The sequence below is a fragment of the Salvelinus alpinus genome, chromosome 14 (genome assembly GCF_045679555.1).
Source record: "Salvelinus alpinus chromosome 14, SLU_Salpinus.1, whole genome shotgun sequence".
NCBI lineage: Eukaryota > Metazoa > Chordata > Actinopteri > Salmoniformes > Salmonidae > Salvelinus > Salvelinus alpinus.
The window spans coordinates 10557642-10574632 of NC_092099.1; the positions used below are offsets into that span (position 1 = coordinate 10557642).

The following is a 16991-nucleotide window of genomic DNA, read 5'->3' on the forward strand; positions in this document are numbered from 1 at the left end:
ACAGTCACATAGTAAATAAAAAATGCATGAATTATCCCGACCCTCGCATGGAAGATTTGGAAATAAATGCTTCAGTTATGACAGCGGTACAGCTGATTTGCCCGGACCTTACATTCTAATTTTAGCCCAGGGCTGTCTTGTCTTCTCAAATGTTCACATCTTTTCCACATTTTGTGTTTTATGATGATAAGATATGTGTTGTCTCATCTCTGTGTGTGGCTGGCGCTGTCTGTCTCTAACCTACCACACTGTGGGTCATGTTCCTCTGCCCAGGTGTTGCTGATACATGCCAGATCTTACTACACCCGGATAATTATTTTACGTATCAGCTAACCACATATGTTATAGCAATCTGGTGCCGGGCGGCACAGTTGATGATGTTGCACGCAACCATTGGTTGATGCATGGAACGGCTGAGCAGGGGAACGCGACCACTGTGTGCGGCTGGTGCTGTCTGGCTGTAACCTACCACATTTTCAATCTCATCAGGGTTAATAATCCTGGTCAGCTCTCCATACACTTCGGGACTCATGGGCAGCATGGCGTCCTGTAGTCTGGAGGGGTGGCTGAGGAGAAACAGAACCCAACAAACAGTTACATAACCTGGAGAAAATAAATGTTTGCAGTATTTAATATGATATCTGAGTGAGAGTGACAATCAATCAATGGGGGCCCTTCGGTCGGTAATTCAACCATGTTTACAACCAGTGAAATATTTAGCTAGACTAATTTACCAATCTAAAACATGTTAGCTGACATGGGTGAGTGACTGTCAGTGACTGACATAACAAGAGACGTACACTTTTCGCTTGACCTTTTCTTGTACTTTGGGCTGTGTGGGTTGTCTGTGTGTATCTTAAATCAATGAAAACTATATAAAAACAGTAAAAGGGGTTTCATAACAAGAATCACACTTACACTTCAGACACAAAGATGCGCTTCGTCGTAATGTAGCCAGCCTCAGAGGCACTCTCCAACTCCATTGGCTCAGCAGCTGAGGTCAAAGGTTATAGACGTCTAGAGGTTATCATCAGAACCAAACACAGGTGGCCCCTACATTGGGGAGGACGGATTCATTGTAATGGCTGAAACGGAGTAAATGGAATGGTATCAAACACATCACACACTCCATTCCAGACATTATTTTGAGCCTTCCTCCCCTCACCAACCTCCCGTGGCAAGGCATTACCAGTGGTCAGTATTTCAATGGGGGAAAAGGGTGTGGCACAACAAAATATGAAAAGTATGCTATGCAGTGAATATTGTGTATAATAGCTTAGACTGGAATTGAAGTCTTCAACACCATTTGTACCTTTTTCAACTACTCAATCTTTCCTCAACATACATACATTTCTAACAGCTTGTTAGTTACCTTCTGTGGGGCGGCTGTAGTAGCGTGTGAAGGCGCTGTCTTTGGGGATGTTGGGGTAGAGGTAGAGCAGAGGGTTCTCAGGGATGTGCTCGGCAGCCATCAACTTGTAGTTGCGGAGGATGTCAGGAAAAGAGATGGTGGCCAGCTCCTTCTTAGTGTAGGGCTCCACCGCGTGGAAATGGACTTCTATATGTTCATAAATATACAGTTGAAGTCGGAAGTTTACATACACCTTAGCCAAATACATCTAAACTCCAGTTTTCACAATTCCTGACATTTAATCCTAGTAAAAAGTCCCTGTCTTAGGTCAGTTAAATCACCACTTTATTTTAAGAATGTGAAATGTCAGAATAATAGTAGAGAGAATTATTTATTTCAGCTTTTATTTCTTTCATCACATTCCCAGTGGGTCAGAAGTTTACAAACACTCAATTAGTATTTGGTAGCATTGCTTTTAAATTGTTTAACTTAGGTCAAACATTTAGGGTAGCCTTCCACAAGCTTCCCACAATAAGTTGTCACGCCCTGGCTATAGAGAGGCTTATAGAGAGCATTTATAGAGAGCATTTTCACTTTTGGATGAATTGCGTGCCCATAGTGAACTGCCTCCTACTCTGTCCCAGATGCTAATATATGCATATTATTAGTACTATTGGATAGAAAACACTCTCAAGTTTATAAAACTGTTTGAATGATGTCTGTGAGTATAACAGAACTCATATGGCAGGCAAAAACCTGAGAAAAAAAAACAGGAAGTGAGAATTCTGAGAGTGGTCGATGTTAAAGTCATCGCCTATTCAATTCCCGGTAATATATGGATCTGTTTGCACTTCCTACGCCTTCCACTGGATGTCAACAGTCAGTAGAACGTGGAATGAAGCTTATGCTGTGTTGTGGGACCGGATGGGAGGTGTTTGAGTCAGTGGTCTGGCAGAGTGCCAGTTCTTGGTCACGCACTTTCCTCATATCGCCATGCGTTCCATTACTTATAGAGACTGAAAAGAATGCTCCGGTTGGAACGTTATTGGATATATATGATAACAACATCCTGAAGATTGATTCTCTACTAAGTTTGACCAGTTTATTTGACTTGTAATATAACGTTTTGAAGTTTTCGTCCGACGTTTGCTTGCATCTGCGCGAGCGTTTGGACACGTGTACTACACCTGCTAGCAAAATTAGCTAAATTGGAAATAAGTAATGGACATTATCGAACAAAACAACGATTTATTGTGGAACTAGGATTCCTGGCACTGCAATCTGATGAAGATAATCAAAGGCAAGGGAATATTTATGATGTAATTTTGTATTTCTGTTGACTCCAACATGGCGGAGAAATGTTGTTAAATCTGAGCGCCGTCTCAGATTATTGCATGGTGTGCTTTTTACGTAAAGTTTGTTTGAAATCTGACACAGCGGTTGCATTAAGAACAAGTGTATTTTTAATTATATGTAAAACATGTATCTTTCATCAAAGTGTATGATGAGTATTTATGTTATTTGACGTGGCTCTCTATAATTACTCCGGATATTTTGGAGGCATTTTTTTATTTTTTATTATAAAAAATAAAAAAAGTATCCCATTTTCTCCCCAATTTTCGTGGTATCCAATCGCTAGTAATTACTATCTTGTCTCATCGCTACAACTCCCGTACGGGCTCGGGAGAGACGAAGGTCGAAAGCCATGCGTCCTCCGAAGCACAACCCAACCAAGCCGCACTGCTTCTTAACACAGCGCGCCTCCAACCCGGAAGCCAGCCGCACCAATGTGTCGGCGGAAACACCGTGTACCTGGCCCCCTTGGTTAGCGCGCACTGCGCCCGGCCCGCCACAGGAGTCGCTGGAGCGCGATGAGACAAGGATATCCCTACCGGCCAAACCCTCCCTAACCCGGACGACGCTATGCCAATTGTGCGTCGCCCCACGGACCTCCCGGTCGCGGCCGGCTGCGACAGAGCCTGGGCGCGAACCCAGAGACTCTAGTGGCGCAACTAGCACTGCGATGCAGTGCCCTAGACCACTGCGCCACCCGGGAGGCCCCTTTTTTGGAGGCATTTCTGAACATGGCGCCAATGTAAACCGAGATTTGTGGATGTAAATATGCACATTATCGAACAAAACATAAATGTATTGTGTAACATGATGTCATATGAGTGTCATCTGATGAAGATGTTCAAAGGTTAGTGATTAATTTTATCTCTATTTCTGCTTTTTGTTACTACTATATTTTGCTGGGAAAATGGCTGTGTTTTTCTGTGGCTATGTACTGAGCTAACATAATTGTTTGGTGTGCTTTCCCCGTAAATCCTTTTTGAAATCAGAGATGTTGGCTAGATTCACAATGTGTAGCTTTTAAATTTGGTGTCTTTCATGTGTGATTTCACGAAAGATAGATTTTTATAGTAATATATTTAAATTTGGCGCGCTACATTTTTTCTGGATTTTGGCCAAGTGGGACATTAGCGTCCCACATATCATAGAGAAGTTAAATTAAATATGAACACGCACTACGCTGCACCTTGGTCCTCATCTCTTTCTCCAGACGACAATCGTGACATAAGTTGAGTGAATTTTGGCCCATTCCTCCTGACAGAGCTGGTGTAACTGAGTCAGTTTTGTAGGCCTCCTTGCTCGCACACGCTTTTTCAGTTCTGCCCACAAAATGTCTATAGGATTGAGGTCAGGGCTTTGTGATGGTCACTCCAATACCTTGACTTTGTTGTCCTTAAGCCATTTTGCCACAACTTTGGAAGTATGCTTGGGGTCATTGTCCATTTGGAAGACCCATTTGCGACCAAGCTTTAACTTCCTGACTGATGTCTTGAGATGTTTCTTCAATATATCCACCAAATTGTCCTCCTCATGATGCCATCTATTTTGTGAAGTGCACCAGTCCCTCCTGCAGCAAAGCACACCCACAACATGATGCTGCCACCCCCGTGCTTCACGGTTGGGATGGTGTTCTTCGGCTTGCAAGCCTCCCCCTTTTTCCTCCAAACATAACGATGGTCATTATGGCCAAACAGTTATATTTTTGTTTCATCAGACCAGAGGGGGAAAAAAGTACGACCCATGTGAATTTGCAAACCGTAGTCTAGCTTTTTTATGGCGGTTTTGGAGCAGTGGCTTCTTCCTTGCCTTTCAGGTTATGTCGATGTAGGACTCATTTTACTGTGGATAAAGATACTTTTGTACCTGTTTCCTCCAGCATCTTCACAAGGTCCTTGCTGTTGTTCTGGGATTGATTTGCACTTTTCGCACCAAAGTATGTTCATCTCTAGGAGACAGAACGTGTCTCCTTCCTGAGCAGCATGACGGCTGCGTGGTACCATGGTGTTTATACTTGCGTACTATTGTTTGTACAGGTGAACGTGGTACCTTCAGGCGTTTGGAAATTGCTCCCAAGGATGAACCAGACTTGTGGAGGTCCACCATTTTTTGGGCTGATTTCTTTTGATTTTCCCATGATGTCAAGCAAAGAGGCACTTGGTTTGAAGATAGGCCTTGAAATACATCCACAGGTACACCTCCAATTGACTCAAATGATGTCAATTAGCCTATCAGAAGCTTCTAAAGCCATGACATCATTTTCTGGAAACTTCCAAGCTGTTTAAAGGCACAGTCAATTTAGTGTATGTAAACTTCTGACCCACTGGAATTGTGATACAGTGAATTAATCTGTCTGTAAACAATTGTTGGAAAAATTACTTGTGTCATGCTGTCACGTTCGTCGTATGGAGGAAGAGAGGAGGACCAAGGCGCAGCGTGATAGTAATACATTCTTCTATTTATTTACCGAAACGAAGAACACTTGACAAACTATACAAAAACAACAAAACGAACGTGACGCTATATAAGAAAAGTGCAGACACAGGCAACTTACACATAGACAATAACCCACGAAATATGGCTGCCTAAATATGGTTCCCAATCAGAGACAACGATAAACAGCTGCCTCTAATTGAGAACCAATCTAGGCAACCATAGACATACAAACACCTAGACTAGAAACACCCCATAAACATACAAAACCCCTAGACAAGACAAAACACATACATCCCCCATGTCACACCCTGACCTAACCAAAATAATAAAGAAAACAAAGATAACTAAGGTCAGGGCGTGACACATGCACAAAACTATAGTTTGTTAAAACAAGAAATTTGTGGAGTGGTTGAAAAACTAGTTTTAATGACTCCAACCTAAGTGTATTTTAACTTCTGACTTCAACTGTACATAAATGCACACACACACAATGTGATATTAGAATGTGTTCTCAGTCAGCTTACCTGGTAAAATAATACAAACAGAAACACATATACCTGAGACAGATGTACAGACACATACTCATAATGTGTAAAAACAATATATATTAAAATATTTTTTTTTTTGTCTGTCCATAGGTAAGTACATGGAGTGTATATATACCACACATTAGGAACACCTTCCTAATATTGAGTTGCACCCCCCCACACTTTTGCCCCCAGAACAGCCTCAATTCATCGGGGCATGGACTCTACAAGGTGTCGAAAGTGTTCCACAAGGATGCTGGCCCATGTTGACTCCAATGCTTCCCACAGTTTTGTCAAGTTGGCTGGATATCCTTCAAGGGTGGTGGATCATTCTTGATACACACGGGAAACTGTTGAGCGTGAAAATTCCAGCAGTGTTGCAGTTCTTGACTCAAACCGATGCACCTGGCACCTACTGCTATACCCCATTCAAAGACACTTAAATATTTTGTCTTGCCCATTCACCCTCTGAATGGCACACATACACAATCCACGTCCCAATTGTCTCAAGGCTTAAAAATCCTTCTTTAACCCATCTCCTCCCCTTCATCTACAGCTACAAAGCTACAACAACATATGCACACAAAAAAACACACACACCGTTATTGGAGCCCTCCACCCAGGTGAAGGTAATGGCTCCCTCTCGGCTGCTCTCGCTGAAGCGCAGCAGGAACGTTCCAGGCTCCTTGTCCTTCAGCAGGACCTTCTCTCTCTCCTTACTAACAAAGCCCATGATACACCTATAGACCATAGATATGTAGTGGATTATAGCACAATAAAGTAACTTTTCAAAAAAGTAATGTTGACCTAGTCTTCAGAAAGGCATACTGAAGTAATGTGAGTTGGAGAGATGTTTTACCCATCATTCCACAGACACAGCAGGTGTGTCTTGATCAGGTCCAGTATTCCCTCGATCCACAGCCAGAAGGGAAAGCTCTTCTCATTCACATTCTGCTCAGGCAAAGACACACTCAATACACAGCCCATAGTAAACACACAGGGGTTGGCTAAAACACTAAACTTCCAGTGAGATGCTCACCTTGCAGAACTTGGTCCAGGGGATGAGGCCATTAGGGTTTCCCGCTGCTTCCTGACCTGTCACAGGAGTTTCGTATTATTATTGGTTCACTTTAATGGAACGACCTTAGCTAACACCATTATGAGCAACACATGACAGAGGTCATTAGCTGTTTATGCACCTTTTTATATGGTGAATAGATTTTATGCAACATTTGTATTGTTAGCCTTTATCTTGGATTAGTTGGCCAAATTAGTTGGTCACCTTGACTCTCTTGCCAGATATGTGTGTAGAGAAAAACTAATAGCCACCTCACACACTGTATGTATGGCCACCTTTTATAACCAACTAGCGCACCTTAATATCACAGATGGGTTTGCTGTGGCTGTGTCGTTTCACAAAACCACGCCAAGTCACAATGAGACTCACCCAGGAGCTTGTCTCCCAGCATGCTCAGCTGCTCGTCGTTGAGACCTCGCTTGGTTATGGAGGAGAACTGCCAGCTCAGCACGTTTGACAACTGGCTCCAGGTGGCCTGAGGAGGGCTCAGGAAGAACGACAGATTCTGAGGAGGAGGAGAGAGAGGGATGGAGATGATAAGCTGATAGTTTGGAAGAGGAGTGTTAGTGCTGTGGTGGAACAAAAGCCTGCACACCAGCTGGCTCTTCAGGACCAGGAGTTCGACCCCCTAGATTAAACCTGTCCAGTCTGGATCACATGACATAAGTAAGGAGGCAGTTAAGAGAACAAAAGTGACTGTAGTTCTCAGAGGGTAAAATCTCAGTAAGTAGATAGATATACAGATACATAGATACTGTAGCTATGAGGATTTAGTCTTGAATGAGAAGGGTAGGTGAGAGGGGTTGTACCTTGGACTCACTGGTCAGCATGTTGTACCACATGACAGAGGCCCAGGCGCTGGGCAGCTGGCTAATGTTGGAGATGACCACAATGGGCAGGGACATTGTCTGGATACACACACGCACCCCCCCCACACACACACACAGGAGAAGTCAGATAGGAACATCAGTACAGACAGTCAGGCTCCTTGGTGTGTATTACTAACAAATATTTCTGCCATGACAATAGTGTATACCATGTCTTTTTAAAAGCTCTACAGATTGGTTACTGTTGTTCTGACCTCTAGTTCGACCTGGAGTCCTGGCTGACAGAGTCGAGTCTCAAAGCTAATAGAGTGGAGCTCCTCCGTCACTATGAGAGGACCCTGAGTTGACACACAGACGTACATCAATTTAAAAAATGTATATGTATTACTATGACATTGCATAGTAATAGTATTATACATCACAATCATCCTCACACCTGAGGTGCTTTGCTTACCTCATTTGATCTGTTGCCTGTAACTTTCTGTTCCTTTAGTTGCTGGGGAAGAAAATAGTTGTAAATAATGTAAGGTAACCAAAAGAAGAAGAACAACATCAACAAAACGTTAAAACATGGTTCTGAACAGCACACATGATATACTGTTACAGCAATCGGCAGGAGACTTAAACCCTGGTCGCCTGACCTAAGGCAAGAATGCTAACATCAAACCACTTTCGTAATGCACTTATGAAGGCTAGGGTCATTACTAGGGTTACAAAGGGACAGTATATTATAGAAAACCATGGGTTGGAACCTAACTTATTTTCCAATGGCCGTTCAGAGCAGAATCAATATTTATTTTTGTTCTGAACCTGTTAGAACCAAAACAAAGTAACGGTTCATATAGTTCCTTTTCGTTCTTTTACTCTTCCTGTGAAGTCAACATTGTTTTTACATTTAGTTCATTAATTTAATTAGCGCCAATAGAGCACCTTGTTATGGAATAGGTAAAATATTTGTTTACATGTTTAATTGGTCAGATAAGTGCAGGCCTGAGATGCGACTGAAATTTCATGGGTGGGGAGAGAGCAAGGGGTGGACATGGAGGAAGCTTGGCTTGAAGCGCTGAACATCATGACATGATGTGAATTGTAATGTGTTTATAGGCTATTACTAGCATTATAACTTAACTATATTACAGAACTATACAGTATAATAGACATTAGGAATATTGTTCTAACTTACAAATAAAATTTTTAACCGATTCTCAAGACTTGAAAATAACAGTTCTGTTCCGGAAAACTAGATATCACTTTCGTTCCCGGTTCTTTTTCCGTTCCTCAGAAAATTCTGAACTTATTCGGTTTTCGGGTTTTGTTCCCTGAACCGGTTCCAACCCCAGCTGGAAACTTTTGAAGTTTACCAGTAAATTACCACAATTTTGGTAACTTTCAAGATGACATCTATTTGTCATGTATAAAAAATATATCTGATTTTTTGTTGTTGTTGCCATTTAGCAATTTTAGGAAGCTGGCTTTCGCTAGCCCAATTAGGTTCCCAATCTCCAAACCTCATAGCTAGCTACTAAGAAGCCTTTTCAGGCTATCAATCAAGTTTGAATAGCTAGCTTGTCTAACTATCTTAGCTGGCATGCCTGCTGGCAAGGTTGGTAGACTTTAGAAAAGCAAGCAATAACTAGATGAATAGAAGCATATTGTTTATTTTTATATAAAATAAAATAACCACCAGTCAGGAGGACAGCTCAAGAGGCATGCTTAGATATGCAGACAACTTTTTTACATATAATCATTATGCTTAATTCTGACTCAGGAAAAAGCTGTTTTAGGTGTTTGAAAAATGACCTAACTTACAGACAGGGGGCATACTTTGTGGTCATGACGCCCACGTAAGTCAATATGTCATTGTTGTAAATGTTTTGGCGCCAAACTGGTGGCAGTTGTGAAAAAAGTAAATAGTCGGAAAAGTTGCAAAGTTAATTGAAAAAAATGAAAAATATGCTTTTTTCATTAATTAGGCTATTTTCTCTTGAAACATATGGTCTATCCACTAGAAACTCATGGACAATATGGACACAGACATTAGACATAATTTTATACTATATATGAATAAACAATTGGAAAGTTACTAAATAATAAATTACCAAAGTTACCATAGATTGCCATAGATTACCTTTGATAAATTACCGGTAGCTTTGCAACCCTAGTCATTACAATATAAAGAATATATAACGCTATCATCATTGATGTACAGCAGGGGTCCCTAATTAAAATCAGCCATAGGCTGATTTTTTTCTCGAGCGGTTGGTTGGGAGGGCCGGAACATAATTATAAATAACTTGTACACTGCAATTGATCACGAGAAGCCCAAACAGATATAGTATTTGACAAAAACATAATAATTTCAAACCTTGATTACATTAAGATACGATCAAACACGCCTCCCTACTTCTGCATGGGAATACTTGGGAACAGATTTCCTAAAACAAAATCACTTTGAGCTAATTTCCAGGTGATTTTGCAGTCTTTAATGCTCAGAAAACTTGGGGGGGGGGGGGGACGCCTATTGGGGAACCCTGATGTACAGTACATCATATGTACAATATACAGTATAACCTCTTGAGCCTATGGGGGGTGCTGTTTCGACTTAGCATAAATTGGTCTCCAGATTAAACTGCCTAGTACTCAATTCTTGCTCGTACAATATGCATATTATTATTATTATTGGATAGAAAACACTCTCTAGTTTCTATAACCGTTGGAATTATGTCTCTGAGTGGAACAGAACTCATTCTACAGCACTTTTCCTGACAGGGAGTGAGATTTCAGAAATCTTGGCCTCTGGTCCCAGGTCAGTTTTAATGTCCCTGTGAATGCTATGAGGATACAAACACTGCCTACGCCTTCCTCTAGATGTCAGTAAGTGGTGACAATTTGAATGGAGTCGATTGCGCAATCAGGGCCTGTATAAAAGGCCAAAGACCGGAAGTACCTTTCTTTTGTCCCCTGCGCTTGACGCACGATGGACGTCGGACTGGCCTCTTTCCAAGCTTTGGTTTAGCCAGTAATATATCGCCGGTCATGTTTTTACTCGTTATAGGTGTTAAAAACATCATAAGGTAGTTAATTTAAACCGTTTTATAGCAATTTATATCCGTTTAGTGCGATTTTGAGGCATTTCTTTGTGACGCACTTTGAAGAGTTGGACACTTTTCCTGTAGATGCCGAACGTTAGTGGCCATTTCGACGGGACAAGAGGACATCTTTCGACCAAAAGACGATTAGACCGGAGAAAGGATACATTGCCCAAGATTCTGATGGAAGATCAGCTCATAGTAAGAACTATTTATGATGATAAATCGTTGTTCTGTAGAAAAATGTTAAACGCATATTCCGCCATTTTCTTTGGGTAGCTTCGCTTTGGCGCACCCGGTATTGCACAGTAAGGATAATTTAAAAAATGTAATTCAGCGATTGCATTAAGAACTAATTTGTCTTTCAATTGATATCCAACTTTTATTTTTTTTGTCAAGTTTATGAATAGCTTTTGATAAAAATAGGTGTCTTTCCAACATGGCGCCGGGCAGATTGCTTGAGTAGTTGGACACTATTTCCATTGTGTAAGCACGATTTGTGCCGCTAAATATGCACATTTTCGATCAAACTCTATATGGATTATGTAATATGATGTTACAGGAGTGTCATCGGAAGAATTCTGAGAAGGTTAGTGAAAAAATTAATATATTTTGGTGATGATAACGCTATCGCTCTTTTTGCCTTGAATCAATGCTCGGGTAACGTTTGCACATGTGGTATGCTAATATAACGATTTATTGTGTTTTCGCTGTAAAACACTTAGAAAATCTGAAATATTGTCTGAATTCACAAGATCTGTGTTTTTCCATTGCTGTGCGCTGTATATTTTTAAGAAATGTTTTATGATGAGTAAATTGGTAATACACGTTGCTCTCTGTATTTATTCTAGTCGAGTTGTGATGGTGGGTGCAATTGCAAACTATGATTTCTACCTGAAATATGCACATTTTTCTAACAAAACCTATCCTATACAATAAATATGTTATCAGACTGTCATCTGATGAGGTTTTTTCTTGGTTAGTGGCTATCAATATCTTTATTTGGCCGAATTGGTGATAGCTACTGGTGGAGAGAAAAAATGGTGGACAAAGAAAAATGGTGTCTTTTGCTAACGTGGTTAGCTAATAGATTTACATATTGTGTCTTCCCTGTAAAACATTTTACAAATCAGAAATGATTGCTGGATTCACAAGAAGTGGATCTTTCATCTGGTGTCTTGGACTTGTGATTGAATGATATTTAGATGCTAGTATTTACTTGTGACGCTATGCTAGCTATGCTATTCAGCTTTTTTACTGGTGGGGGTGGTGGGGGGTGCTCCCGGATCCGGGTTTCTGAGGCGGTAAAAGATAACATCTGAATGTGCCAGTTCATACCAGGTAACTGAATTCTGCTGCCAAGCTTCCATTGGACTCCTCCATGTTCATAACCTTAGTGTTGGTTCCCAAGATGTTGAATTTCCGGACCCTGGAAATTACGTAAAATCAGAGGAGATGTAATGACTACTAACTAGGCTACTTCAGGTTTAAGTAGGATAAGAGACCAAAACATTTCCTACCCTCTCACTGTGTTCTTCTCAGTGACGTCCCTAAAGAAATACAATACATCAGTGACTGAAACTTTGACTCTTGCCATTGATAAAATATAACAATGTAATACAATTGATTAAATATAACATTAAGCAGTTCCCAAAGCCATATGTGTACACGTGTGTGTATGTATATGGCTCTGGTACGTACTTCTCATTCACTTACTTGTCAAACACAGCTTTGACTTTGAGCTGGTAGTTGAACTCCTGGAGCTTCACCAGGAGTCTGGGGATATTATCGGGTGCAAGAGTATTATGATACCAATAAAGTAATCACAATGCAAGCCAAATGACAATCAGGAACTAATGTGGATGGAAGAGTGTAGTGTTAAGGTGTGGGTCTTAATTGAGGAGTTACAGCATGGATGGCTAACCAACTATCCTCTGGGTCGGCAGGCTTCTTCTAGCTACTAGTCAACACAGTATTGCACATTGCGTTTGGAGTGTGTAGCACTGGCGCAATCACCTGATTTTGACAGTGAACTGCTTCCCAGTCTTCAGCACCATGGGTCTTTGAGGGTGAGTGGGCATACAGGGCTGTCTCTCCACCACGATAGAACTAAAAGACAGATGCCACAAAAACATTCTGTCAAACATCTGATAATGATACTCCTATGGCACTCCACTAAAGCCTAGAGCAGGGATCATCAACTTTTTTCTTGAGTGGACAGTCGGGGGGCAGGAAAATAATTACAAATCATTTGTAGACTGCTAATTGACTGTAAGAAGGCCAAAGGGACAGAATATTTGACCAAAAGTATAATGTGGAAGGACCACCAGAGGGCAGGCTGCTCCCACGGACAGTAGCCCAGCCCGGCATGTGAGTCAAGGTGATCAGAGGCAATTAAGCACAGCTGACGGTAATAACGAGCTATTCTCTTTCCCCTACAATAGAGAGGAGGGAAACGGCAGAGAGGGGAGAAAGAAAAGAGTGTTTGCTTCTACAGAGGAGAGGATGTACCTTTTGAAAGGGAGAAGAAGGGGACACTCTACCTCTTGGGAATGGTCACCACAGATCCGGACGACCACCCGACGGGAGCTCTACACGGAAGGATCGTGAAGGCGGTGACACACCCGTGATTTATGTTATAGTTTAAAGATACTCACCTTGTGTTTCTTGTTCTTGTGAAGAAGAAGTGTGTTTTCCTTGAGATATCATCATTGATTGTGTTGGAGTGTTTGAGAAGGAAAAATTACCTCAATAGAGAACTTCGTTCAATTAAGAAAACCTGCCCCTGACTCGTTTATTCCACCTTTCCGCTTTACAGCAACCTCCAAGTACCTGGTCCGCTCACATTGGTGGAGAATGCGGGCACTAGGTGGACGAGTGACACAAGGATAAGTGAGGAAAACAAAAATCTACCTGTAGACCAGTCCTTCTCAAATAGTGGGGCGTGTGACCCCGGGGAACATGCTTTTTTTTTGCTGCAGGGAGTAGTTTTTTTTTGCACTGAACAAGAGCACACAGCACAGAGCAGGAGATATGAAGTGCAGATAACAAACCCTTAAGAGACACCATGGAAAAATATTTAACAGGGATGAAAAGAAAGGCGGAGAGAGACGGAGATAATGAGACAAACGCAAGTCTCCCGAAAGCTAAGACGAGGAAATATGACGACGCGTATGTAGCGCTTGGCTTCACTGTGACTACGGTGGGAGACGAGGAAAGACCGGTATGTTTACTGTGTCTAAGAATGTTGGCAGCGGACAGCATGAAGCCAAATAAATTAAGGCGTCACTTAAAGACATTACACCCCAATCACGCTGTCACGGCCGTTTAAAGGAGTGGACCAAGGCGCAGCGTGAGAGAAATACATTATTCTTTTTAACCTGTTATGGCTGCAAGGGGCAGTATTGAGTAGCCAGTTAAATCGTGCCCATTTCAAACGGCCTCGTACTCAATTCTTGCTCGTACAATATGCATATTATTATTACTATTGGATAGAAAACACTCTAGTTTCTAAAACCGTTTGAATTATTTCTCTGAGTGAAACAGAACTCGTTCTGCAGCACATTTCCTGACCAGGAAGTGGAATGTCTGAAATCGATGCTCTGTTCAACTTCCTGCCTATACATGGGCATGATACGTAAGAGTCTACGTACACTTCATAGACCTTCCTCTGGGTGTCAAGAGGCTGTGAGAGAAGAAATTTCGTGTTTATCTTCATCTGAATTGGAATACAAGCATGACATGTCCCTCATTTCCGGTACTCTGAAGCGCGCGACTTGGACAGTGGGATTGCCTTCTGTTTAGCTGCCGTTATGGACGACAACTATCTCCGGCTCGGATTTTATTTGATACATGTGACCATATCATCGTAATGTATGTTTTTTCAATATAGTTTAATCAGATTATTGAAATTTTTTCGGGAGTTTTGCCGTGTTCCGTTCTCTGACTTTGTTGACTTTGGAGAGATCCGTGCTAGTGTGCATGCTAAATGAAGAGGGATATTTGCCGTTCCAGATCAAAACAACGACTGTTCTGGACAAAGGACACCTTGTCCAACATTCTGACGGAAGATCACCAAAAGTAAGAAACATTTTATGATGCTATTTCTAATATCTGTCGTGCATGTGAACTGGTCGTGGGCGCCCAAGTGTTTCTGGCTATTGTGGCTACGCTAATATAACGCTACATTTTGTTTTCGCTGTAAAACATTTAATAAATCGGAAATATTGTCTGGAATCACAAGATGCCTGTCTTTCAATTGCTGTACACTATGTATTTTTCAGAAATGTTTTATGATGAGTAATTAGGTATTTGACGTTGGTGTCTGTAAATATTATGGCTGCTTTCGGTGCAATTTCTGATTGTAGCTGAAATGTAAACTATGATTTATACCTGAAATATGCACATTTTTCGAACAAAACATATGCTATACAATAAATATGTTATCAGACTGTCATCTGATGAAGTTGTTTCTTGGTTAGTGGCTATTTATATATTTATTTGGTCGAATTTGTGATAGCTACTGATGGAGTAAAAAACTGATGGAGTAAAAAAGTGGTGTCTTTTGCTAACGTGGTTAGCTAATAGATTTACATATTTTGTCTTCCCTGTAAAACATTTTAAAAATCGGACATGTTGGCTGGATTCACAAGATGTGTACCTTTCATATGCTGTATTGGACTTGTTAATGTGTGAAGTGCACTTGAGCTGGATGTTGTCATAAGTGTACCGACGTCGGGCAGGTTAATAACGAAGAACACTTAACACACAATACAAAATAACAAAACGAACGTGACCGCTATAATACTGAGTGCAAACATGCAACATCACATAGACAATTACCCACAATAGCCTAATGCCTATGGCTGCCTTAAATATGGCTCCCAATCAGAGACAACAATAAACAGCTGTCTCTGATTGAGAACCAAACCAGGCAACCATAGACTTTCCTAAACATCTATACTGAACACAACCCCATACACTCAACAAAACCCCCTATACAATACAACCACCCAAGACGAGACAAATACACACAAACCCTGTCACACCCTGACCTAACTAAAATAATACAGAAAACAAAGATAACTAAGGCCAGGGCGTGACACACGCTGATAAGCCACTTGAGTTTTTTCAGCGAAAACGTGCCAAATATTGCCAACAATCATCCCGCTTTGTGAATGCTACTTCAGTAAACCAGCGAGCACTGTTAGCATCATATAAGGTGGCGTACCAAATTGCTCAGTGCAAAAAAAAAACACTCCATAGCAGAGGAGCTGATACTACCTGCAGCATTAGACATGGTCTTCCTTATTTAGATTTTTTTTTAAATCAGCACATTGTTTATAGGTTAAAGTGTTTCATATATTGTGCTCCTGAGTTAATGTTGCTGATCAATTTGAATTTATTATTTATTGATTATATTTTATTTTTCAGTATCAAATGGTAAAAAAATGTTTACAGTTTAAATAAGGCTTGATTTTTTTTGTTAAATTCAGGCTAATCGATGCACTTTAAGTCTTTTCTGTTACAGACTAAAAAACAATGTTAATAAAGTTATTCTTTGTAAGTTGATCTATATCTTTCTTTTTTGTTTTCTTTAATGTTAATAAGGATACAATGTTATGCAGAGGTGTACTTCTAACAATTTTATAGACAAATTATACTATTTACAGTCGCGGCGGAGAGTTGGGGGGGGGGGGCGAAATGTTTACTTCTTCCTAGGTAACAGAAAATAATTGAGAAGCACTGCTGTAGACACAGGGGAACCATTCAAGAAGGATGGATAACACTCTACTACAACAGTTGATCACGGCCCAGCAGACAACCATAGAACTCATGCAACAACAGCTGCTCACGTCATCTTACCTCGCCTCTCAAAGGAGGATGATATTGAGGCTTTCATCATGACGTTCGAAAGGACAGCCACCTTGGAAGAGTGGCCCCCCACAGAATGGGTGAGTGCGTTAGCTCCTCTTTTGACAGGGATAACCCAGGAAGCCCACTATGACCTGGACCCCCGCGAAGCTGCTGACTACGGGTGACTAAAACCCGAGATTCTGTCCCAGTACCAGCTGACCGCCCGAGATTGATGCAACTTTATGGCTCTATATGGCCGTCCAATGAAACAGTGGCTGGAGCCCGGGAAGGGAGTAGGACATGTCGCAGAGACGCTCGTAGTGGACAAGATTTTGAGGGAATTACCCAGGGACTTAAAAAGGGTCGTGGGGCAAGCAAACCCGTCGTCGGCCGACGACATAGCTCAGGCTGTGGAAACGTACCGATCTACATGGGAGTTGTTAAAAGGGGAAAAGGAGGACCGAAAGGACTCTGCCA

General features: G+C 41.4%; 1 protein-coding gene across 2 annotated transcripts in view; it reads right to left on the bottom strand.

The window, feature by feature from the left end:
* The window catches only part of LOC139538398 (signal transducer and activator of transcription 1-alpha/beta-like), a 44825-nt gene that overhangs the window by 2163 nt on the left and 25671 nt on the right, over window positions 1-16991 (bottom strand). Inside the window, exons 10-23 of one of the 2 annotated variants that reach the window (XM_071340383.1) lie at window positions 12675-12767; window positions 12375-12434; window positions 12179-12208; window positions 11997-12087; window positions 8024-8065; window positions 7824-7907; window positions 7552-7650; window positions 7112-7247; window positions 6704-6759; window positions 6524-6615; window positions 6265-6404; window positions 1373-1558; window positions 919-994; window positions 470-566 (exon numbers count right to left, since the gene is read on the bottom strand). In XM_071340383.1, coding sequence (XP_071196484.1) covers window positions 470-566; window positions 919-994; window positions 1373-1558; window positions 6265-6404; window positions 6524-6615; window positions 6704-6759; window positions 7112-7247; window positions 7552-7650; window positions 7824-7907; window positions 8024-8065; window positions 11997-12087; window positions 12179-12208; window positions 12375-12434; window positions 12675-12767 — 1282 coding nt within the window. Of the gene's footprint in view, window positions 1-469; window positions 567-918; window positions 995-1372; window positions 1559-2955; window positions 6015-6264; window positions 6405-6523; window positions 6616-6703; window positions 6760-7111; window positions 7248-7551; window positions 7651-7823; window positions 7908-8023; window positions 8066-11996; window positions 12088-12178; window positions 12209-12374; window positions 12435-12674; window positions 12768-16991 lie in introns of those variants that run through there. The other variant, XM_071340384.1, reaches the window with a different exon arrangement.